Source organism: Lepidochelys olivacea, assembly GCF_965140295.1.
Source record: "Lepidochelys olivacea isolate rLepOli2 genome assembly, chromosome: 2".
NCBI classification, from domain to species: domain Eukaryota; kingdom Metazoa; phylum Chordata; order Testudines; family Cheloniidae; genus Lepidochelys; species Lepidochelys olivacea.
In genome coordinates, this window is record NC_140412.1 from 121739461 (window position 1) to 121766216 (window position 26756).

The 26756-nt window shown below is 39.5% G+C and overlaps 1 protein-coding gene across 2 annotated transcripts in view; it reads right to left on the minus strand.

The window, feature by feature from the left end:
- GMDS (GDP-mannose 4,6-dehydratase) overlaps window positions 1-26756 on the minus strand; it is a 549352-nt gene that overhangs the window by 430924 nt on the left and 91672 nt on the right. For both annotated transcript variants that reach the window (XM_084619255.1, XM_084619256.1), the window contains exons 2-4: window positions 19362-19406; window positions 10592-10679; window positions 2891-3000 (exon numbers count right to left, since the gene is read on the minus strand). In XM_084619255.1, coding sequence (XP_084475381.1) covers window positions 2891-3000; window positions 10592-10679; window positions 19362-19406 — 243 coding nt within the window. The remainder of the gene's footprint in view (window positions 1-2890; window positions 3001-10591; window positions 10680-19361; window positions 19407-26756) is intronic.

A 26756-nucleotide genomic window follows, 5' to 3' on the forward strand; every position in this document is an offset into this window, starting at 1 on the left:
ACGTCATTGATTCCAAGTGACCAGAATGTAAAGTAAGCTAAGATTAGAACTTTTTCTCTGAAAGCACCACACACAAAAAAGTAGTTAATTTACATAGGCTATGATTAAAGCAAGCTTTGCTTAAATCATGTGCTGATGAGGATGTTCACCAGTTTGCAAAATCTTATTATGAAGGAACAGGTACTTTCCCAACTCCGCAAAAAGAAAAGGAGGACTTGTGGCACCTTAGAGACTAACAAATTTATTTGAGCATAAGCTTTCGTGAGCTACAGCTCACTTCATTGGATGCATTCAGTGGAAAATACGGTGGGAAGATTTATATATAGAACATGAAACAATGGGTGTTACCATACACACTAATGAGAGTGATCAGGTAAGGTGAGCTATTACCAGCAAGGGGTGTGTGTGGATGGGGGACCTTTTGTAGTGATAATCAAGGTCTGCCATTTCCAGCAGTTGACAAGAATGTCTGAGGAACAATGGAGGGGGGGGGCGGGGGGAGACAAACATGGGGAAATAGTTTTACTTTGTGTAATGACCCATCCACCCGTCTTTATTCAAGCTTAAGTTAATTGCATCCAGTTTGCAAATTAATTCCAATTCAGCAGTCTCTCGTTGGAGTCTGTTTTTGAAGTTTTTTTGTTGAAGAATTGCCACTTTTAGGTCTGTAATCGAGTGACCAAAGAGACTGAAGTGTTCTCCGACTGGTTTTGAATGTTATAATTCTTGACATCTGATTTGTCAAGACTTTCCCAACTCCATTAGTGTCAGCAGCAGTCTTAGAACATTTGGCATTGCTGAACCGTTCTAAATCATCTTGATAATACCAAAGTATTATTTTTAAAACTTAAAAAGTTTCCATTTAATTTTTATATCTATGATCAGACCAGTCATTAGTTGCTGTCTTTAGGCATGATTTGCTTTTGCTGACTTAGACACGAGTTTGAAAGCAATTATGTACCCACTCCTGGCCTTAGAAGAGGAAGGAGTCAGAAGGTGCATGTGGCTGATTTACCATTGTTTTCTAATCACGATTTGCTACCAAGTAGTTAAGAGTAGTCTATGGATCCTAATTTGTAAGAGAGAACTAAAGAAGCAAATGCAAATGATGATTCCCCATGGTAAATGAAACTACATGTGTTTAAAGAGAATTCTGTGATTACAATAAGGTGCCGTTTTTATTTTTATCTTTTTTTATGTAAAGTTACATGCACATTAGGCAGCTGCCCATCCCATTAACAGAAAATTCACCTTGTTACTCACATCACTTTCCTGAACTCACAGCAAATTGGTATTTCAAGGTAAAATTACTGATTTGTCTCTAGCTGCAAGTTCAACCCTTTGACAGTTTTAAAATTTTCCATTTCCCCTTCAGAAGGAGTATATGGCACTCTCTCCATTTACATGTCACATTCTTTCAAAGGACACTGTCTACCTCAAAACTGGCACAGGCAGAACCTTTCACTGGTAGTGATACATTCTTGGGGAAGTGGAGATGTTACTTTTCATGAACAAATACACAAGTTGCAAATGAAGGAAGATCAATAAGACTGGGTACAAAACTAATTTGAAGCATTCGCTGTTAAGTAGGATGCCAGAAGCTCAAATTATTTCTACGTCAAGAATAAACCGATTTTAACAAAAGAGGCTGTGAAAATGGTGGCTATTGTATTGTGGTTCTGTTACAGCCAGTGTTCTGTCAATTAACACCGGAAGATCAGTAGTGTATCCAGAATAAAAGAAAGGAAAAGAAAAGGAAGTGCATCAAAATCAAGGAGAGAAAAGGTTAAATTCTTCTTTGGAGAAAAATCACCAGGGACAGCAATGACCTTGAAATGCTCATTTCTGGGTAATCTTTTCCATATTAGTAAAGGATTAAACAAGGTTAGTCTCTTTCACTCAGAAAAAGACTTTCTGTAGGTACTATACAGGACACTGTAAATGTTTCATTATGGCACCCACTAGACATTTAACAGACTAGTAGCAACAACAGATGCAACTCACACACTAAAACAGTGGTTTTCAAACTTTCTTTTGTGTCCCCTTTCACACAGCAAGCTTCAGAGTGTGACACCCCTTATAAATTAAAAATGGGGGAGAGGTAATTTAATTTAATGGGGACTCAGGGCTGTCAGCCCCACAGAGCTAACAGTTTGTGACCCCCACATAACCACCTTGGGACCCTTGAGAGGTCACAACCCCCAGTTTGAGAATCCCTGCACTAAAAAGTTGCAAATACCTCATAAATAAAAATATATAAAAATAAAATAACGATAGGCTACTCCAAAGCATTCCAAGACAGACACCAGCAGGATCAAAGGGGAGACTGCTGGTGGACAGAAAAGGAGGAACAAGTCAAAGACTGCTAGTTAGAGGCTTTGGGTGAGGAATAGTATGGAACTAAATGTTTCACCCCAAAGGCTTCTGACCAGAATTGAGAACAGCACTCAGCTATTTGGAATTTTTTAATCAGGTTCATACACATCATCAAATATATCAGCTAAAAATAAAATATTACTTTAAAACAATGTTTTGGTTCAGACACAAACCAACTGTGCTAGTCTTCTATTAGGGTTTCTTTTCAGGACATTTTGAAACCAATGTTATTTCAAATGGTGGACACACTAAGCCTCAAAAATTGGGGATAGTGTTGGCAATGCCAATTTAACCTCGTACTGCCACTTAAGGTTTAATTTTTCATTCAGTACGGAAACTGGTACAGTATTCAGCACCAAGTTAGTAGTATTTGCTATGATTTAAAGCAGTGCTCATATGTTATAACTAGTAATTGTTGAAATGCTGTAGGGGCTCTGGACTAAAATTATGAATAGAGATATAGTGCACACAATCACTAACCATTCAGAATTCTCAGTGATAAAAAGTTACTTACTTTGACATGGCTCTGAGCTCCCAAGTTGTAGATTTCAGTGGGTTTCACTTCATTAATTATCTTCACCAGGCAAGTACTGTCTGTGAGATCACCATAGTGCAGCTTCATGTCTTCAGATTTCAAGAAAATACAGTTAGACTAATGAAAGTTATATACTCAATTCTCAAAACAATATGGTGTCCTTAGTCAAGGTCCTATTTAAAAATATATACACTATTCAGGTAAGAAATTAAAAGAAAATTATCTAGATAATACATCATTTTTAAAAATATGATCTTCCTTACCAGAGTTGTAACCACCACCTTAGATTAAATTGGCAACATTTACATTACTTGCTTAATCTGTTGCACTTCATTCAACAAGGATATTTAAACCTCATCTGAGAAGCTTCACTTATTCTCACCCATTAGCACAAAACTGTTTAGTCTGGGTTTCCAACACTTACAGGGAACATTTAACAATACCTTTTACCGATTATTTTTGTTTTTAAATCAACATTGTCAAATTCAGATTTTAGCCACCACCATTAAAATGGCAGTGACTAAGATTTTCTAATGCAACTAGTAAATTTGGATCCTTGTTTTGAAAGACCAGCTCCTGACATCTTTGAGGGGCCTGTTCTTCGTGGAGAGCATACTTAGAGCTTTGTGAAAAATCAGGCCTCTATTACCGACAGCCAATTTAAATCAGTAATAACTTTTGAAAATCTTGGCTAGAATTTGTCTTCTGTTAACAAACCTAAGTAACTAAATGTTTTCCCCATATTTATAGCAGGAAATAAGTGCAGTATCTCACATACCACTGTCTGATAACTATTGGTGACTATCTTTTTTAATGCTGACTGCTATAGATTTTCAACAAAGTCTAAATTTGAAGGCTAAACTACTTGACCCTATCCCTTGAAAAGATTTACATTTTTATGCCTTCTTTCCAAAGTATCTTCTTCTCACAACTTTTGCAGTTACCAAATGTTTGTATAGAGATCTGCACCTTCAAAATATTTGTACAAAAAGTTAACTAAATTAATTCATTTCCTCACACTTCCCACCACGAAGATGGGGAAACTGGGGCTGAGAAATTAAGTGATTTCACCAAGACCATAAAGCCAAAGTCAAGCTATGATTAGAATTCAAGGGTTTATGTTCCAACTACTCAGCTCAGGCCACTAGAGCACACCATTTTCTTGGCTATTTATGACAATTATTTTTTCACCTATCCCCAGACATTTCATATACAACCCAGCATTATGTTGTACATCTGCAATTTTATAATCACAATGCCTTCTTGGAATACAATTAGAGATGAGTACCATTGACCTCTACTGAGGTCTATCCTTCACTCAGCATGGGTACTCGTAACAATGTCTTGTGCCAGGATAAGAAAAGAACAAAACATACTAACTTTGTCACCCCTTACTAATTTGTATCAAGGATGTAGGTCATAAATAATATTCTGCTAAGTTCTGTTCATGGCCAGCTACAAGAAAGCCAGTCAAAGCCATCCATAAGTGACAGCTCTTTATTTGATACTTTTTCAAGGCTTTACTTCTACTATTCTTCTTTGAAAACATAATACATAAAATATTCTAATGTTCAGTGGTAGCTATGGCCAATTTCCTCTCTACAGTATATGTCACAGTGACAACTAGCATTAAATATACAATTGAGTCACACAGAGAAAGTGTTCTGGTTTGTTTTTACCGAACAAAACTATGTCGTACAAGATTTTGTGATCAAGTCAGTTTGCTTTCTTGTGTATTAAGCAGCTAAAGATGATTCTCAAACACCTGCAAAGAAGAAATGCTCACATCACTAAACTTTTCATAGGCTGAAAGTGTAGGTGATAATACAGTCAGACTCAGCACTGCTGACCTGAAAGCTTTAGGTTCTAAAAATGAAGCAACACTAAGGAAAGAGTAATTAAAAACAAAAAAACCCCACCACACCACAACAGGCAATGCACCATGTTTCATGACATTACTGACAAAAGTCTCATTTGTGGTCAGATATACTGGTCATGCAGCTGTATTTAGTCTTTCCTGATTTGGTTAGTTTCTAACAGATATGTGAAAAAGGAGGTATCAGCATGAGCCAACTCCTGTCAAAACAAAGAAACCATATAAAACTTATCAACTTTGTCCTTGTCCTCAAACTACAACCTGTAGAGAACTTCTCAAAATACAGTTTATTCATCATGGTAAATAGGTTTTAACATTTCTAGTACCAAAAATAGTGTACATGAATAGCTATTTTGTTAAAAATCAATCATGGACGGAGACTTTGTTTTTAATCTGCTAAAGCAAGACCCTGGACATTGAATTAACATAGATTATTTGCTGATGTTTTTGGTCTCCAGAGTTTGTTAAAGGGAACTGGAAACTGAATGGCTCCATTCCTTTGCTTCTGAGAGACCCCACAAGAGAACAGTGGGAGATTATTCATCTTGCCTGAAGGATCTCTCATGTTAGGTCCTACAGGGAACTAATTTTGTCATTCCTCCTCTTCAATGTGAATACGAGACTGCTAGGGGAGATAGTGAGATGGTATGGCATGCAGGGTCTTCAGTACGTGGACAACATTCAAGCTGCGTGTCTGTCTCATTAGAATCAACCAGTCAGATAAGAGACTCAGCATCTAGCCAAGGGTTCTCTAAATGAGAACTAGTTGGCTGAGACTCAGGCAGACAAGAAGGAGGTAATGCTTTTGGATTCAGAGCAGCAACCAGAAGAAATTACTCCTGGGGAAATTCTGCACCACTGTGTACACACAGAATTCATGCCCCCGCAGATTTTACACTTCCCGGGAGAAAAATTACTGGCGGGGAAGCAAAGGGAGAGGCCACATGCCCCTCCTCAGCAGCGCAGCCGCATTGTTTCAAGCACCCGGAGCAGCCGGTGGAGAGGTAGATCACTTTGATGGGGTGGGGTGGGGTGGGGTGGGGCGGGGCTGGGGACACCCTGGCTGGTGGCTCCAATCTGCACCGGGCTGAGCTGGGCTGGGAGCACACTCCCTCTTCCCCTACACAGGGCGGTCAGAGCCGGGTGAGATCCGCCCTCAGAAACCTCCCGTGGTCCTGCACCCCACTCTTTTCCTGTCCCCTTCATTCCTCAGCTGCAGTAGGAGGGATTGCTGTATGTGCAGCTGCAGCTGAGGAGTGACCAAAGCCCCATTCATCCAGACACCAACCCCCCAGGCCCTCCCTGCTGAGCCTCACCCCCCATACTCAAATTCCCCACCCTGCTTAGCCCCACCCCCCTACACCTGGACCATCCCAATGAGTCCCCTGCAGCCACATCCTCCCCCCTACACCCACTGAGCCCCAAGCACCATCTCCTGGACCCTCCAGCAGAGACCCCTTGCCCCACAGCCAGAACCCTCCCCAACGAGCCCTTGCATTCCCCCCACCGACACGCAGACTGCTCCACACAAACCTCTTACCCCGGTAACCCCCCCACACACACTTCGATCCTGCCAGGCTAAGCCTGTCTACCCAAAACTGGTGTGTCTGGCATGTTTCTGGGTCAGACTCAGCCCTTGCACTGTGTCAGGGTTGGGTGCAGCCTCACCGCGGAGTCTGTGTCCCGGACAGGATGGGGTGCAGGGTGATCTCCCACCTCTGTGTAGCCAGTGGCCTGTGCTCCCCATTGCCAGGCTGGAGCCTCCATATTTATTTATTGGCAAATAGAATTTGCAGAATTTTAAAATATTGTGCACAATTTTTTTTGGTCACAGAATTCCCTCAGGAGTAAGAAATGCAGAGATTATATGAGTTTCTTCCATGAAAGTTGGGAGACCACTGTTTATTAATCAGGTTTGCAAGTGAGGTGGGTGTGAGGAGGGAGCATAATGTTTGATCAGTAGCTGCCCCTGAGGTTCCAGATAGAGATGGTTAAGGTTGCACTTCTCTCTTTTTTTGCAGTTGGCAAAAAGGTTTTTTCCATACGCAGACCTTACTACACTTATCCATGGCTTGGGTCACCTGCATCACTGTAATACATTCTACATAAGCTATGCCTGAAGACTACTCAGAAATTTCAGCTATTAGAGAGAAAGCAGTGGTCTGCATACTGAGTGGAATTCCATGCAGGAAATGTAAATCTCACAGTAGTTTGGGTCCAGACTCCCATCTTGACCACCTCATTCCTCTTTACAATAGAGCAGCAATGTATACAGCTATGGTGAATGGACTGTTCGGGATAAAAATAGGAACTTTTTATCTGTGAAAAGGAGAAGTTTTATATATAATAGTTTAAAAGGAGAGACTTTATTTGGGACAGGGTTTATTTGTTCTGTATGCAGTTTTACAAAATATGCGAAGTGCATAGAACTTTCAACACAGTAATTTAAAATTTCTTTGTGTCTGACTTAGAAGTCTCCTTTAGAAAGCAATATGGAATCTATTTTTGGCATAGAGTCACAATCCAGCTTGGTTTATAAAATGTCACTACTTGCTTCTTGAGACACACACCCCTTGCAGTGTGCTTTTATTCAAACTGAAATCAGTTGTTCCTCTGAAGAATGCACAGGGAATACACAGCTTTTAGAAGTTGATGAGACTAGAGCTACTTGATTGCTTCTTTATTTCCTCCAGTACTGCCTGGAGACCTGTTTCAAAATAGTTGCCATGGAACAGACTTTCCTGAGATTCCAAGCCTAATTCTTCCACATCAGATTCAGATAGTTATCATTCCTCTATTAGAGAAAAATGATCGAGAAAGAATGTCAACATTAGTATTTGCTTTCTTTCTGGTGTTCTATACTTTTTTCAGTTTCCTTTCACGAGCTCAGGAGAGGTACCCAAAAAAGAATACTGTAGCTATTTATTTATTTTCTTGTGCTTCAGTTTACCATGTTAGCCATGATGTTTTAAACTGTAGTAGACCAAGTTCTAATACGGTCTTCGCTGGAAAAACTGGGAATAGCATTCCTCATAAAAATATACTAATTTATTTTATTGCTCTTCAGATGATCTTTTGCTATAGCAGCTAGACGATTATTTTCAAGTTTAAAATACAAAAGACAAGCCTTCCATAATGGGTAGCTTTGACCACCACTCGTCTTTTTTCAAATTGTGTAAGATAAAAACAAGCAAAAGTCAAACCAAATAAAAATACATCTTACATTATGTTCTGAGGCTTGATAGACTTGGGCTCTGTTAAACCATCCAAGCGAGCAAATTTCAAAGACAAAGGCCCTCAAATGAAAAAGTTCTCCTGTCAGATGTGATGATCTGATTGTTAAATGCCTAACAGAAAGGTGGGGAAGTTTGTTGCGAGGTCTACGTTAGAGAGAAATGGTTTCAGCTTTCTCACCAAACATAGGTGATAAAGAATACCATTAGCAATCTGAGAATCCAGGAGCAATGACAGAGGTAGCACCCTTCCAAGACCGAAGCACTGTGGCAAAAAACGGTGATACAACTTCAATAAAAGCAGTGACACATAAGTAGGTCCACACATTTATTTCTCTAAATGCTCAGCAAGAATTGCCATTGCCAGTGTCAGCAAGTACTGGTTCTGTCTTTGTGATGATTTGCGGAATCTGTCTTCATACAGCTTAAGAACTCTGTATGATTTTGGGAGTTCTTCATGTGCATCTGTATTAGACTGAATGTGGGGCTTGCTGACTTCTCTGGTGTCCTTCTACCACCATGTTAGACAAATTCCATGGGATGGCAACACAGGGCAAATAGGGGGTCACTATACCCAGATGGTGCTCTATTCAAATAGAAGCATCCTTGGACAGAGTTGGCTGCTACCAAGAAGAACCAGTTTGCCCAGAGGAGCTGGTAATTAAGGTCTGATCTACGCTTAAAACATAGGTCAACATAGCTATGACACTCAGTGGTGTGAAAAATCCACACCCCTGAGCACCGTATCTATGTGACCTAACCCATATTGTAGACACAACTAGGTCAACAGAAGAATGCTTCCATCTACCCATCTACCATCATTTGGGGAAATGGAGTTCCTGCACTGATCAAAAACCCTTCCGTCGCTGTAGCCTGCATCTACATTACGGGGTACCATAGCTATGCTGCTGTAGCACCTGCAGTGTAGACATACAATGGATCACTTGACAAAAGGGACTGGAGGTCATAAAAGAGAAGGTCTCAGTCACCATTTTGAGAAAAGAGCAGAAGTAGAGGAAACTGGGCAAAAGAGCAGAAGGGCACTGACAGCAAAGGTCAAAGGGGTAAGAGCATCCATGATTATGAAGAGAAGTCATGTACAGGAGGGGGAACCTAGACTGCTTCAAGGACTCTCTAAGCCAAATGAACTTTCTAAAGTGGTGATGAAAAGGAGACAGGAGAATGCAAGGCTGCACGTGTTATTTATGTGTGTGATAACATTCATGTTGAGTCACAGATAACCAGCTTTCATCCAGACCCCATATTTTGCCATGAGACAATGGAATCCAGATTTGAGCCTCACTAATGTATGGATAATACATCTTAAAACATCTCACTCTTCCTTAACAGCTTCAAATAGTCATTAAAAAGGAGGATCGAAAAAAGTGAAAAAGCAAAATCCACATGCAGCACACTTTTTTTGGACCAGACCTGTGCCGAGTCTCATAGGTCAAAAGAATCTACCCCAGTGCACCAACTGCAATTCTCTTGCTCCATTGAACCTTGATCTACTGTGTAGCTTGGAAGAACTCTTCATATTTTACTATATTTATCTGCTACTATCCTGCAAGCTACGGTGTGGCTGGGGCTTGCTGCAAGCTACGGTGTGGCTGGGGCTTGCTGCAAGCTACGGTGTGGCTGGGGCTTGCTGCAAGCTACGGTGTGGCTGGGGCTTGCTGCAAGCTACGGTGTGGCTGGGGCTTGCTGCAAGCTACGGTGTGGCTGGGGCTTGCTGCAAGCTACGGTGTGGCTGGGGCTTGCTGCAAGCTACGGTGTGGCTGGGGCTTGCTGCAAGCTACGGTGTGGCTGGGGCTTGCTGCAAGCTACGGTGTGGCTGGGGCTTGCTGCAAGCTACGGTGTGGCTGGGGCTTGCTGCAAGCTACGGTGTGGCTGGGGCTTGCTGCAAGCTACGGTGTGGCTGGGGCTTGCTGGCTTGCTTTTTAAAAAAAAGCCCTAAAGGCAATGAGAAAGTAAAACTATTTCAGTGCTAGAGCGATATTCCATACAGAGTTGCATATAAGATGATCCTCCATTTTATTATGTAACTAAAAAGATAATTACCCTCAAAACTTGTTTTACTCCAGTGATGCTTCACATTGCCAGCCTCCTAAAGCTCTCTCAACCTCACGCAGCTTTTTGCATGTCTAGCCATTCACTTCTCTTTTTATTGATCTTGGTGTAAGAAAACTGCAACATCAAAATTTGTACTGAGTACAAGATGCCTCCCCACCCTCTCTCAATGAATTACTTTAAATATTTTTGTATATTCTTTCCAGCCAATTCATAAGTATAAAATTTTGCATCAAATTGAATCTGAAAACTGCTTTCATTTCTTACTGAGATAGAGCTTCTGATAGGAAGACAGACAAGAAGAATGGCTGGCTGATGAACAACAAATTTTACAACAGATCCCAAATCTCCACTGGGAAGAGACAACTTTATAGTGATTACAGGCTGGTATGCTTTAAATAAAGAGGATTTGTACATCGATAGGAGAAGATATACTATAAAACAAAATTTACTGCATGAAGAAATGTAGAATGAGAAACAACTATACAGACAACACCTTACTTCCTTCAACGTGAGCCTGCGGATTCTTGTAGAGATGCTCAATCCGGCCAGTGTTGAAAGAACTAGATCGGCGAACAATTCCATGCACCTGTAGTTTAAATGGGAATAGAAGGATACAAAAAGAAATGGGGCTTCTGTCATACCTTGATATATAATTTAAAACAGCTCTTAGAACTTTTTTCCACAACAAATGCTGCAATTAACCCACACATCTGGTAAAATGTTCGGATACCATCAGTGAACTTTGATTTGGATTTTTTTGCATAAATAATTGGCTAAGAAAAATTGTTAGATAGCTCTAGTTCTGTCCACCATTCACCCCATCCCTATCCAAAACACACAAGTGTATCAGGTACCATTGACAGGCAACTCTCTTCATTCCTGAATCGAAGACAGAAAGCACGTAGCAGCATAAATTTGTCAGTGACTTAGCACAGAGTACTTTATGTTCAGCTCTTTGGTGCTGCCTTCTTTAGTACGATATCCTAAATGTTTTATATCCTCTCCTGTTAATTCCAGTGCACAATTGCATTGTGCAGATATTTGATAAACACTTTCAATTACTCAGGAGTTGTGTGTGTTGAAAGTGCAAAAATAGACAGACAGAACAGGACCTAATTCCAAACTCTTGACTCAGTGTTCTGAGGTAGGAGAGGAGAACACGAGGGAGCTTAGACTTAAATGGAGAAAGGTAACTTCCCTGAACTGACCATGATAAATGTCTAAAAAAAAATGATTAGCTGGAACAAGAATACATGCCTGGCTGACAAAGCCTGTTTGTGTCTAACACACTAGAGAAATTGTTCAAAAACTGATCCCATTTCCTCTTTCTGTAAAGCTAGCCTCCTCATTGCTGCCAAGGTTTGTGTCAGTTTAGGTCACCAAGTGCTCCTCGCGCAAGTGGAAGCTTCAACTTTAAACACCTGACTTTTTCCAGATATTTCTGAAGTTTTCCCGTCATAATTTGATGCAACTCGCTTGCTTGGGTTGGGCCATCTCTTCTCCTATCATCACAGCCCCCTTCCCCCCGATTAATTTGTGGCCAACAGCCTTGAACAACCTGGACAACTTCTGGATGGCGACCGCTGGTTATACATGCAAAAGTCTCATTTTGTTTTGTCTAAAGCATACAAAAATTGACTAAACTATACACCTGAAGAACTGAACTGTATAACCTAGCCATACAGCTTTCAGAGTTTTAAAATGTTTTAATCTAACTAAATTCACAAGCTAATTTTTGAAAGCAGACCCTAACATCGTAGCCATATATTGTTACATTTGAAGTTTTTTCATGCCCAAAGACACTGATCTGAGTGTGCAAACTACATTTGCCATCCATCTTACCTAATTTGTCTACACGATGTAATTTGTGCTCAATTTTTTTTATTATTATTATTATTAAAAATCTGATATGGAAATATGGTGCGTACTGTTTTAAATGCCAAGTTGAAGGCCTCTGAAAATTTGAGCCTTGAGGTTTATTGTTTCCATTAGACCACACATTTCTGTAGTACTGTGAAGAAAATGTTCCACACTAAAAATCCACATTCTGCTGTGTTCTTTGTAGAACTTGTTTAAGAAGTTATTTTTGTAAGAATACAATTTTAGTAAAATGCGTAAAAAAATACATAGGCATAAAGACATTAAGATTTTGTTTTTATGAGGTTGCACAAAATGCTGGAAACTTTGTATTTACTAACTCAAAATGTTTTGTTTACAGGCACATCAACCACCTTTCCATTCTACCAGCAAAAAACTTTTCAAATTTTCTTTAAAGTAAATTGAAGTACTCTACGATTTCTAAAAAGAAAATATTCTGACTTCAAGTCCTGATTGATGAGGATATATCTTGATTATCTGAATTAAGCTATTCTGAAGTTCAAGTTTACATAAACCATAAAGCACTGCCAGCTCAAAGCTTGACGAAAGACTATTTGCCAAAGTTTTAGTGGCAGCTGAATGGCTATGACACCAACAGCTAACCACTGAAATGTGTTACGTGCAAATATCACAGAACTTGATGAAGTTCCAACAGATAAACAGATCAAGAGTGTCTTGCATCCAGCGATAAATGCAAACCTCATTTTTATCTTTTTCCCCTCCTCTCCCCCCCTTTTTTTTCCTGTGTGTACATACAAGAGAAAGAAAACCTCCCAAATGCTTAATCCATGACAGCTAATATTAGTGTAAGAACTGATGAAAGGTGTTCTGTCTGCTTGTGAGACAGGTGAAATGCAAACTTTGTGACAATGCCAAAATGTGTGCAAACTGGATTATCTAGTTATGAGTGAAGTTTAATGGATCTCTCTCAATAGGGACTGTTTTTTTTAAATTTGAGCTTATTTAAAAAAATAAGTGTTGTGGCTGATTTTACTGTTAGACTGAAAGAGACTTTTATAAACAAAGCTGAGTAAATTGTTAAGATTTCATGTGTTTTGAAAAAAGTACATTCACTTTCCATTTTACTGAAAAGGAATATATTTTTTCCTGAAAGAAGTTGGTTCTACAGAAATCCCCAAGAAGAAAGTACTATAAAATGCACAGGTAAATTGGTTGAAGTAACCTTTGAAAACAATTTTAAAATACCTAGTTGAACTTGATATGATACACACTAGTGTGATTTCTGTAAAGGAAAATGTATTTAATTTGAATTCTTTGAATATTTCAACAAATTAAAGAGGAATGGGCTTGTGTGTGTTATTTGAACTTTCAAGAAGTCTTCAGCAAAGTCCCTCACATTAAGGAAATTAAGTAGTCACAGGGCAAGAGGTGATGTTATGGATTAGAAACTAGCTAATGGACAAAAAAATAAAAAACATAAAAGTGGGAATAAGTGGTCACCTTCCAAATCATGTCAAAAAGTATTGTGACCTAATATTCTTCACTAGGACTGGGGGTATTAAATCAATTCTCTGGTAAAAGAAAGGAGCAGCGATGTGAAAATGTTTGCCGATAATGCAAAATTACAGAAGACTGAGGAATTTCTGAGGGACCTAACAAAGGTAGGTGAATGGGCATCAAAGCAGAAGAATTATGTGCTGAGAAATGCAAGGTGTAACACACTGGAAGGAATACTCTGACCCATACTTGTCCATTACTGGAATTACTGGATACTTAGTTAACTGCAATCATCATAGAAGAGAGCTGACAATCATTGCTGAAAGCTCAATTAAAACTATTTCTCAAAGTATAGCAACAAACAAAATGCATATGGAATAACTCCCAGTATTACTTCCCGACTAGTATAATTCTGTTATATAAATCAATATTGAACAATCACCTGGGATATTGCATTCAGTTCTGGTTACTATCTCAAAAACGATATACCATAAATAGAAAGGGCTCAGAGACAAAAACAATTAGAATATTGAAAAGTCTGAAAAGTCTGAAAGAATGAAGCTAGTTGGTTGAGAGGGAATGCTACAGATCACTAATCTGAGCTGAACCTTATGTTCCTAATTATAATGGATAACAATATTTAGATTGTAAAGAGCCTTGGGACAGGAACTGTGTCATTTATATTTTGTACAATATTGTGTATATTAATAGTTCTTACAAAATAATTATTAGTCTCTAATGATGAGGGAGAGTACAGAGGCTAAATCTATATATGAAAACAAAATGACTAAAAAACAAAGCAACAATTTGTAACAAAACACCACACCCCCCCCGGAACTGAAATTCCTAATTACCAGTACAGACTAGTGATTTCATACAAGACAATACTAAGATTCCCTACTTGGAAGCCTAGCACCATTTCTTATACCGGGATTTGATGAAGTTACATTAAATGAACATGGACAGAACTCACGTCTTGCTCACGTCCATTCCACGTCAGGTGACTCACAAACAGTTCCTCTGGAGGTGGGCAGAAGTTCATGGTCGTGTCTATTTTAACACTGCTCTGGCAAAGCCAGCAGCATCTCGGGCCTCATCTAGGCGATGACAGAGGGTCACGAAGGTATGGACAGACGCCCACGTTGCAGCCCTGTAGAGGTCCTGGATCAGAACATCGGTGAGAAAGAACGATGCCTGCGCTGTTATTGAGTGAGCTGTCACTAACTGTTGAGGTGTAGCCTTTGCCTGCTCGTAGCAGGAACAGATGCAGGAGGTGATCCAGAATAAAATTCTCTAAGATGATGACACCAGGAGACCCTTCATTCTGTCAGCCACTGCAATGAAAACTTGAGAAGACTTGTGGACGGACTTGGTTCACTCAAGGTAGAAAGCCAGGGCACGTCTGACATCCAAAGCATGCAGACGCCGCTCCTCGTTGGAATTGTGCAGCTTCGAGAATACAACTGGCAGGAAGATGTCCTGATTGACATGGAATTGTGATGCCAGCTTTGGCAGGAAGGCTGGGTGAGGGCACAGCTGGACCTTGTCCTTGTAGAAAACTATAGTGGGGTTCGGCGGTTAGAGCCTTAATCTCGCCAAAGAGATGGCTACAAGGACGACGATCTTCCATGACAGGTGCAGGAGAGAGCAGAATGCCAGGGGCTCGAAGGGAGGACCAGTGAGCGTAGACAGAACTAGGTTGAGGTCCCACTGGGGAACCGGATCATGGACCTGCGGGAAGAGCCTTTCCAGGCCCTTAAGAAGTCTGATCATCATTACATGTGAGAAGACTTATCTGGATGGGAGGATGGAAGGCCAAAATAGCTACCAGGTGCACCTTGATCGATGAGAATGCCAGCCCTTGGTGCTTTAGATGTATTCCAGGACGGATTGTAAAGATGACTGAGAAACAACCACTAGTATAACCACTTGCCAATGCAAGAGGATGTTCCAGCACCGTCAATGGTGGTAAGGAGGAACTGAAGGGGGCAGTGGCAGCACCCCTTATATCGACGCATAGGTGCGCTACTCCAGAGGGTGCTAGAACCAGCCCCCTTTGGATTCCACTGGGGGAAAAACTTCCAGCACCAGTGCATGTGGCAATCACACACACCTGACATAGAACGACCATGAGCAAGTACTCAAAGAAGAATTACATTAATCTGAATGGAGAGAATCTGGTACAACGCTAGAAACACTGAAGCAAGAAAGCACCACTCCAAAAACAAGCATGCATAAAAAAATGGCATGCTTAAATCACAGTTGAGAACATTAGACTTGTAAAAGTTAGAATTGTCTAAGATCAGCTATATGTGAGACCCCTATCTGTATTTTCGAAAAGCACTGGTACAATGCTAAAGCATTATCTACCAGCATCTCCCATAGAAACACACATTTGGTTTTATTTTCTATGTACTGAAGCAAAGGGCATTCCCCCATGCATTGCTGTCCTATCCTTGAAGCCCTGCATCTCAGCTAATATCCCCTTCACAGACAATAACTGGATGGAACCCCCTATACACCCTATCTATGCCTATTTCTTAATTGGCCAGAGTGATTACAGTTGAGAGATTCTAGGTAATTCCTGCCCTAAAGGAGCAGCGAGCACAAGCTTGCACAGCATTCTAAGTCTTTAACAATAAACTGGCACCAGGAATCATACCCAAGTATCCCACATGGCCATATATGGCACTGCCATTAAGGCCAAGATCCAATAAAGCACTTCAGCACTTGCAAAAGTTTAAGTACACAAGTAATCAAGCCCATTGACGTCAATGTCACTATTCATGTGTTGAAAGGTATGCACGTGCAAGTGCTTATTAGGTCCTGAATCAGTAACAAATATGTTTTTAAAGGACTTTATACTGTAATTAAGAATGCTACCATCCTTAATTTCAGCTCATGCCATTGTACTTCTCCCCACCCTTCCACTTTCAACATCATGAACGAAGATTGGAACATCAAAGTAAATTTCCTTATTCATGTGCTTGAAGGGAACCCATTTCCATTACAACCAAATATCAGCTTATCTGTCTGAATGTGTATGAGGTGACATTGTTTTTGACACAATAGGTCAGGTGACAGCAACTATTATCCAAATAGTTATAATAAATATTAGAAAGTTTAAAACTATAGATATAGCATACCAAATTTTAGCCAATGATAGAATATTAACAATTGCCATTTACATGACATGTTTCAGTTTCAAATCCCCTTATAAATAGTAAGTTAATTTTCCTGACACATTAAAAAATTAGTTTGGCCAATTTGGCCAACGTTACTGAGGGCCAGAAAGAAAATATGCATTTTCACCAGGTTTTTTTTTTTTTTTTAAGACCTACAGGACGATAAAGACTTCAGTCCTACCAGAAGAGATTTCTTCTTCATATGGCATCTCCAATTCTGTTTATGCACGATGGGATTAAAAACAAAAAAAAACCCCAAAGACAGCAATAACATCTTTCAATGGGTGTTTAATACTAGTGTATTTATTAAATTGTGTTGGAAATTAGTTTGCCTTTGTAATCACACTGCAGAATACAGAAAGAGCCATGCCCACAATAGGATGATCAGAAATATGCCACCTACAAGCTTTAGTTTAACAGTTTCTGTATGGTTAGAGATGTTTTCATCCAAAAATGGTGTCAGAATACTATACTATGAACCACTTAGGTAGGACAGTTTTCAGCACAGATAATTTAGCACTCAGATACTGTGATGAAGTACCTATGCAGATAAGAAGGATATTTACTCTCAATGGAAGTTCTTTGAGATGCATGGCCCCTATCTGTATTCCACATGCTGGTACACATCAGTGCCACATGCCCGAGCCCAGAAATTCTCACAAGCAGTACCTGTTGGCTCACACATGTGCACCCATGCACACCCTGACCACAGATCCAACAGGATCTGAAGCAGAGGGGATGGAGGGCAGGAAGTGGAAGATAGGGACCACACATCTTGAAGAATTTCCAGTCACAGTAAGCAACCTCCATTTCTTCAAGTGCTGGTCTCTATCTGTATTCCACACATGGGTGATTGACAAGCAAGGCCTTAGACTACAAGTGGGTGCAAGGAAGCCAGCAACAAAAATGCATGAACTAAGCAGAATAAAACTATTTACAATTATATTGACAGGTTCTAGAAAGAAGCTGAAGGAAGAGAGGACACAGGATTCCGACTAGACCATGCAGCAGTAAGAAGGAACTGGAGAACCGTCAACCAGCACTGGTTCTTATACCCTCACTCAGGAGCATAAGGAGACCTATTGCACATATGCAGGCTAACGGGCACTGTTTGTGAGAATTTCTGTACTCGGGCACATAGTGCACATGCATACCCACGTGTGGAATACACATGGGGCCAGCACTCAAAAAAGAAGTTAGAATGGGGGTCTCAAAAAAAAAAAACCAAAAAAACCCCACTTTCTACACTACTCAGAGAAGTGTGCTAAAAACCTGGTGGAAACAATCATGTTTAAATGTGGTTATAGCCTGCACAGTTCTGGTACCAGTGTGAACAGGGCCAGACTGCACAATTTTATCTGTAAGAAATGTAGGAGGGAATGCCGAAGCTGCCTACACTAAAAAAGTGTAGAGTTCTTTTCCGTTTGGGAAAGGGAAGCAAACAGAGAAAACTATTAACTGCCAACATACACAACAGTGAAAATCACTGTTGTAGAAACTACACAGGTCTCCTTGTCCCAGAATTTGAATTATTCCTAGCAGATGTTGCTCCAAAAAAGAAGGGACAGAAAGAACAGAGTACTATGAAAGAATGTAAAAGATGCATAAACACTCAGGACAGGTGAAGAACCACCAAGTTGGTAGAGATGGTAGAATTAACTAGGAGTGACAAGATGAAATGAAGAAAAAAAATTTAGGATGCATATATCAAGAAAAAAGTTTTCTTATGGGGAGTTCTATTAAGCTGTGCAATAATTCCCAAAGGAAAGTAGTGGAAGCCCAGTCTCCCTAGACACTTAACATTACACTGAATTAAAAAAAAAAAAAGAGAAAATAAAACAATACTGCATTACTAGGGAATGGGCCACAAGTTAATAAGCGTTCTTTTTCTCTCTTTGTTGTATGATTAAGACTATGGGACAGCCTTTCACTACTGAGCGGGCATACACCTGTGTATCGTAGGATACGGTAACTGTGTGACCTTTGCATTGCTGACATCAAAAAGAACATTACTGCTGTATAATCCCTGGGATAGGCATGTGACAAAAAAAAAAAAGATATTTATTTTCCTTGTACTTAAGCCTATCAAAGTCCAAGTCACTTCACAGCTTACATTAGAGTCCAAACTCAAGGACAAAAGATGCAAAATGACAAGTCTCACGCATTTGGTTGCATCAAGGTTAGTAAACAAGGCTCAGATTCTTAGCACAGAAGTCATAAATCTGAGAAAGTTAAAAAACCAACCCTGCACAATACTACACTCCAGTCTAAACCTCCATAAAGAACCCAGAATGCCTATTAGAAAGCAACCTCCGGATTTAAATTTTCAGTATGAGCCTGCCATGGATTAGCAAGGTTTTTATTGCTTAGTGCAATTTCAAAATTAAAAGTTATTTCACTGGGAGTAGTTTTTTTTTTGTTGTTTTTTAAATGTGGTGCATTACATCATAAATTATTCCCTAATTCTTTTGGCTTTCACAAGTTGCCGCTTATCTAAGTTAGCGGGAAGCATGCAAAGCAGATATACCCAGAGGAGGAGAGAGAATCCACCAGTGGACACTAGATGATAAATAGTACAATAAGCTGGCAAGATTACAGGCTAGGCTGCACATTCTTTACTAGAGTTTTGATTTGTTATCTAGGGCTGAGTGGAAAACATACGCAAAGGAGGACAGCAGCAAAGGAAGCTAGAGGTTGCTGTATCCAAGTGTTTCCATCAGCCTGCAGTCGGTCATTGAGTCACTCACCTCATAGCCCTTTTCCAGCAGGAACTCAGCCAAGTACGAGCCATCCTGGGAAAAGAAAGAGATAGGAAAAAGTTAGAAACAGTGACTGGGCATGGAAGATTTAGATTCACTATGGTCTTTAAAATATTTTGAATCTGAATCTACTGGATCAAAGCATATATTTCATTTAAAACAACAACTAAAGGGCACCCAATTTTTAAGTTTAACTAGCAGTATGGTTTAAGATAACCCATCAGCAGTAACTTAGAAACTTCTGTCCCTCCTCTCCTTAAGCCTTACACCGAACTCCAATTTAATGCCTTGAGGAGAAGGAGGTGTTTCGCTGTGTACATCAGAATTGGACTATTTCAGAGATCAGGAGGAGGAAGAAAAAAATAAAAAAATCGGTGGGGCCATCAGAGAGAATACTGACCGCAGACACTGCATGTTCTTTTACCAATTGACTTCTGTCTTAAGCACCACTGATCATTCCATATAATATTAATGCTTCCATGTCTGTGACAGAACATGGACTAGGCCTTTTATTTTAATTCTATTTACTTCATTTGTTTGGTTTCTCAAAATGCCTTTATCAAGACCTATATTCCAATGTACAAACATGACTGTAAAAACTATATTTGTGGTGTGCATGTTGCTGGGTTTCCTGATTTTGCCTTTTTTTTGGGGGGGGGGGGGGGGAGGGTTAATTTCATCTTGTTCATCACCACTGATAGGATTACCACTAATTATAAATCATTGTATTACACTTATCAATGTATTAAATCTGGCATTATTGCAATGATAGAAAAATGTCTCTATAAACAATATAAAAGCCACATAGAAAATTAACTGGGCATCCATTCCCTGCAAATTTCCCTTCTTCCTATTGTTATTCTCACATTCATTATTTGTTTAAGACGACAATGAATCACACCCCAATCATGCAAAAATGTATGTGGGTATTGAACTTTACATATACAAATTGTTCTACTGAAGTCAATTAACCTGCTGTAGTGATTCCTTAAAGGAAATGGGACTACTCACACACAAAGTTTACAATGTGCATACGTCTTTGCAGGGTAAGGCCAAAGACACTATCTACAGTAAAGTGAACACATACATTCATTTAGTCCCATTTTTAAAGACATTTTCAGTCCAGCAAATTGTGCTACTTGATCTTTCATTTAATGACAGCCTGGAGGAGGGTGAAAAATAGTAAGTAAACCTTGTTGCTGAATTTGGAACTTGAGATGCACTAGGAGGCTCTAAAATGACAGGGTTGCCAGTAGAGAGTGTTTACTATATTGATGCTGAAGTTGTGCATAAATCCATGCAAAATGACAGGGTGTGGTATACAAGGGACACATTTTGTGGTTTATTTAGAACTCCAGCAGCTTTTCTTATGACTCTGTGACCTAAATATTCTGTTTTATAGGCTTTTATAGACCAGTGTGGAGAGAGAGGAAAAAATAAAAAGACTCTTGGCATATACATAATTTCTCCTACTATATACATGATATACATGCATTCAGCTTTTAAATGCTCAGAGTCAGACAAAAATCAGATTATGATGCTGGTTAATTTGGAACATGACAAGCCAGATCTGCCATGCCACCAACGGAAATGTTGGAATAATCTGTGGTTCCATAAATCAAAGGACAAAGAGTAAGACTCAACAGAAAAAGCATTCACAATATAAAATTTACAGTAGAAAAGTCCTGGGAAGTATGAGAGGTTTTTTAGAAGCAAGCAGACCTGTAATTTACACATTTTTTAATTCCCCTAAGATGAAAAAATAAAAAAAGTGCTCAATGTTCTGCCTTGGCTGCATAACCTGTTAAAAAAGGCAGAGGTGAGAGTGCCAGAGACCCAGAGAGAGAGCGTGAGCCTAGGGGCTTGGAGGGAGGGTAGGGGGAGAAAGGGAGTGCTGTGATTTAGAAAGTTGATGTGAAACAGACCTAACCAGGATTGAACCCTGTCAGTAAGGTCTTGTTCTTCTCACCCGGGCTGTTTCTCAAACTTTCCAACCACACTGGAACATTCTGAACCAGCAGTGGCATTCACTTCCTTTGCACTTCCTTTCCAGGTCTATCAAGTGATAGGGCATGGTTTTACAATGAGTGGGAAACAGGGAGCAAGTGCAAATGCTACTGGTTTCTGGCTTTAACACAGCACAGCTGATTTACTGTCTGGTAATCTCACACAATGCAGATTGATGTGGTCCTGCTCTGAGATATAGTATCACAGTTAGTCCTAGAGTTTCTCATTACCCTCCCCCCGCTACCCACCCCCTTTTTATTTCAGTGTGGTAGCTGTCAATGAATGCTGTAATCAGAACAGTGATTAAACTGACATAAGTTTACAACTTCTAGGTACAGTAAAGTTTCAATCTTTCTTAATGAGATTGAGGAGCAAAGGATATTAAATGGCTGAACAAAAGCGGATACCTTCCACTCCACAAACAATTACTAAAAATTTGGGAGCTCTATTTACTGAAAAAAATGAAGGGAATATTTAAGGAAATGTATAACTATACTAGATTGGTTTTTCAGTCTGTTTTCAGCTTTTGCTTTCTTTGAGTCACATGCCCCCCAGCCATTCCATTCCATCCATTCTTAACACGCATTAGTCTAGAAGTGGTGTGGAACAATACGAAGATGACGACTCATGCAAGAAACTAAGTAAGGCCTGGGGTTTTCTTCCCCCAACTTAAACTATTTATAGGGCAATCCTGATCCTAATTCTTAATACTCAAATGTGGGGACTAGCCACTTCTGGTAAGTGGAAATCAGATACAGAGCGTTTAGTCTAGATCTGTTCAAACCAAAATCCAGGTGAAGATTAAACAAAAGTTATTGATGTCCGTCTTTGCTGTCAGATCACTGCACTTTTGTCCTAGTGAACTTCTGGCCATCTTGTAACTGACACCAGATTTAAGTATTTTAAGCCAAAAAGCCCCAAGACCATACTCATAAAGGAGGGCATTAAAGTTCAGAAGAGGATACACAGTGTCAAGTGTTGGAAAGCTTGTTTTGCCAATGTCTCTTGCAGATAAAGGACTTTCATTTCCAGTGTGAATCTTTCTGTAGCAATATGCATGAGCACTTATCGCACTTAAAAGCCACCTGCAAAAAACAGCTTCACTTTACTTGGAAACTATCCCAAATGTGAAAAAAAAAATGTTTTATTGGTGATGTGCTCTTTTCTTTGTTTTAGAGACACTTAAGTTCTCTGGTTTAATTACTGTATTTTTAAATGTAAAGCACACTAATGAAGTATGATGCATTTTGATATTTTGTTGAACAATATCAAGACTGGAAGTATGATGCCCCATGTCCATGAACAGAGCAACCATTTTAATAGCACAGGCTGGGTTGAAGAAATTGCTTTTAATAAGGTTATAACAAGGTTTGGCCCTGGACAAACAAGCCAGATCAAGATTAGCTTTAGCCCGATGTGGTCAAAACCAAGTTTAACTGCTTTGGCTTAGTAGGTGATGCCTTATCTGCATACTGTAATATATTGGGCTTGGTTTCAGAGTGGCAGCCGTGTTACTCTATCAACAAAAAGAACAAGTACTACTTGTGGCACCTTAGAGACTAACAAATTTATCTGGCCATAAGCTTTTGTGGGCTAAAGCCCACTTCATCAAATGCATGCAGTGGAAAATACAGTAGGAAGACACACACACAGAATGAAAAAATGGGTGTTGCCATACCAACTCTAACGAGACTAATCAATTCAGGTGGTCTATTATCAGCAGGAGAGAAAAAAACTTCTGTAGTGATAATCAGGATGGCCCATTTAGACAGTTGACAAGAAGGTGAGTAACAGCAGGGGGAAAATTAGCATGGGGAAATAGTTTTTACTTTGTGTAATGATCCATCCACTCCCACAAGCCCTCTACACCTGTTGGGTGTCTGTCTACTATATTTTCCACTGCATGCATCTGATGAAGTGGGCTTTAGCCCACGAAAGCTTATGCCCAAATAAATTTGTTTGTCTCTTCTTACTCTGTTCTTTTTTCTGAAACCAGTCCTGAATTTCCTGCAAGGAAAATACAATAGGAAGATATATAATTAGTGCTCATATAGTTACATATAGCTGCAAGTTACCAAAATAACCCTCTTTCAAAAAAGTCTGAAAGTAATACAGTAAAATGTTATTTCTGCTGAAAAATACATACTTCCAATAATTTCTGATGACTTATGGAGGAAACAGGTATTTTTTGTAGCTACTATAAACAGAACAGTGCTGCACTTTGTCTACAGTCCTCAAGGCCATATTTGAGGGAAAACTTTAAAATGTTCAAAAAAGGACTTCATACGGGGGGGAAAAAAAAAGACTTGTGAACTCTAAGTATTTACCTGATGTGTTAAAGCTCCCACTCTCCAAGTACAGTAGTTGTTTTATTATGACAATTTGTATTCTAGCCAAGTCAGACTAGGAAAACAAGTGTCCTTTTGTCTATACAGACCAAAAAAATGAAGGCAATGAACTTACATAAATGTAAACCAATGTCATATTCAAAAAAGGTCCCTCACTTTCTTGCAAGTTTCTGTAACAGGTTAACTGCAGTATTATGTAAGTATTATCAGGAGGGAAAATTATAAACTGCCAAAAAAAATTTTAATTCTACTTCAGATCTTGCTCTTTTGCAAATCAAGTATCTGTATGAAAAACAAAATTACCATGGCATTTTCTAATCTGTGCAACATTAGAATGTACAACTGTTCTGCTGCTAAACTATAGTGTTAGACATTTAAGCAGTAAAGTGAATTAAGTTTTTTCTCCTTTGCTTTTGCCCCTAAAGGTGGTCCTTCTCTCTCCCTCACCTTCATATATCTTTATGCATAATATCACTATTATCTATATATTAGAGATTTTCAAGCTTTAGACTGAAGTATTCAATTATTTACAATTAAACAACTCCAAGTCATAGGCACAATTTCTACGAGAAACTACCATACCATCCTAACGGTACTGATGTAAACAGAGTAAGCAATCCAATTTTATGTCAAAAACCCATGTTTATGCACATAAATCAGGTAGCTAGATACAGTTAGCTGAACTGCAGGTACAAATGCCATTTTTTAACTCCTAAGTGAAATCTCAGAGACCGGGGACAGGTGTTTGGCCCATAACAGTTCAGCCTTCATGCAGCTCAGTCTACATCCCAATAAACTATCCGTCTTCCCTCTTGTACTTTAATACAGAAATAGGTGCTTCAGATTTCATTCATCTATTATCCTCATGTACTCTAGGGTGTTAGTACTTGTGCAATGTTACCATGCAGCTGCGAATAAAAGCCTGGAGGAATAGAAGACTGGAATAGCAGCCTCAGCTCTGACATTTCGTGTTTTGTGGGTTTAACTTAAACAACAATACAGCATTTTAGTGCAATGTTCTTCTATTTATTTTTTAAACATCTTCCCTTTGATCATACCGAATTCATTAATATCAGTTGAAGCCTTCCAGCTGAACTGTTGCTCTGACTAGGAGAACTAATAGTTCTGCAATTTTTTCAGTGGGACGTGCCATATTCTTTTCATTACACTTTGGCATATTATTTCATTTGCCAGGATCTTTCCCATACTTAATTTACACGTTGTTCCTAACATTTCCATTTATATGGACCTGACTGTGCACCAATTTTTACTTTGCAACTAAGTCCCAGTAAAATAAATGGAATACTGTATAGTAAAGCTGTAAACCTCTCAAAACAGATATAAACCCCTTGAACAGTAGAAACTTAAAATCTGAGGTTCTCCCCCATACCACTGATCTCATTGAAATCAACAAGCAATAAATGTTAAGACCTACATTTTCAAAAACCATTTGCTGATTTTGAGTGCCAAAAATCCAGTATGTGATTTCCAAGCATGATGAGCACATGTGCTTAAATTGTAGCTGGGGAGAGGGGTTTAGATTGGACATTAGGAAAAGCTTCCTAACTGTCAAGGTGAGTAAGCACTGGAATAAATTGCCTAGGGAGGTTTTGGAATATCTATCATTGGAGAGCTTTAAGAGCAGGTTAGACAAACACCGGTCAGGGATGGTCTAAATCAGTGCTACTCAGAGTGGTGGTCTGTGGACCGGTGTCTGTCTGCGAACCATTGGCTGCCGGTCTGTGTGCACATTGGAAAAAAAATGGTCAGTCCCCCACATCAGATAGCTTGAGAAGCACTGGTCGAGAGGATACTTGCTCCTACCTTGAATGCAGGGGACTGGACTAGATAATCTCTCGAGGTCCCTTCTATGATTCTATGTTCCTCCTACTAAAGTCAAATGGAGTTACTGGTGCTCAATAGCTTGGAAAAGAAAGAAGGCCCCCAAGTTAAGTTGTGCACTCAAAAATGTAGGCAGACAATAGCAGAGGACACATTTGAAAATTTAAGTCCAGTGAAAAGAAATATTAAGGAAAAGTTTCTTAGCAAAAATGAGGACTCTGAAGACAAATGGTTTTTAAAAGGTTCTCAGATTTTTATCAGACCAACACCAAATACAAGATTTCTTCTGGGTTGAGAATTTGTTCAAGGTCAATCAACACAAATTATAAACTCTTCACAGCTGGGGTTTATGCCATGACTTAACAGTAATTTCCTCTGCCATGCAGGAGACCAGTGGTTATTTTCTACCCATAGCGGTCTCTCTCCATGGGAGAAACAGGGGTTGGGAGCACCAACAAAGCTGATGGCGGGAGAGCTTCATGCTCCTTGGTAGCAGCCTATGTTAATCAATTAGCAGCAATGAATGATGGGTCTACACTCATTTTCAACCCTCCCTAGCTAAAATAATAATGACAACCACAAAATGGGGGCATTGAAAATGGTTGGGAAGGGAAAGGAGGTAAAACATTTAGAATGCTTTTCTGGATGTGAAGGCATTCACACAAAAAGACATGTACACAGAAAAATCCCACACACAGAAAAATTAAGAAAAAACTCATCTTGGTACTTGTAATAGGAATACAATGAGATCCTTACTATAGCAGCATAATTGTTTTGTTCAACTCAAAAACTTATCTCCTGTTTTCAGAGACAAGTGCCCATTGTTAACTACCAAACAGATTACACAACTCATGCCAAATATACAATACTAACCAAAAGCAAGAAAACCGGGCCCATTTCAAATAAAGATAGAATTAGCGTTGTGCAAGGTGCTGGAGTGATAGTAAAAGAAAGTGAAGTCTTCTATTCACCCACACAGTAAGTACAGCATGGACAACAGCTATATACACTCATATATACATAAAATAGCATGAGCTGTGGTTTTTAGCATGTGGCCGCCTACAAGTATATGGGCTAATACCAGCAAGTAATTTTGAACATCCCCCTGCTAACAGCAATATACCAGATCATACCATTTTCAGTGACTACAAAACTGGGTCACAGATATGAATCAGAAAAAGATGCG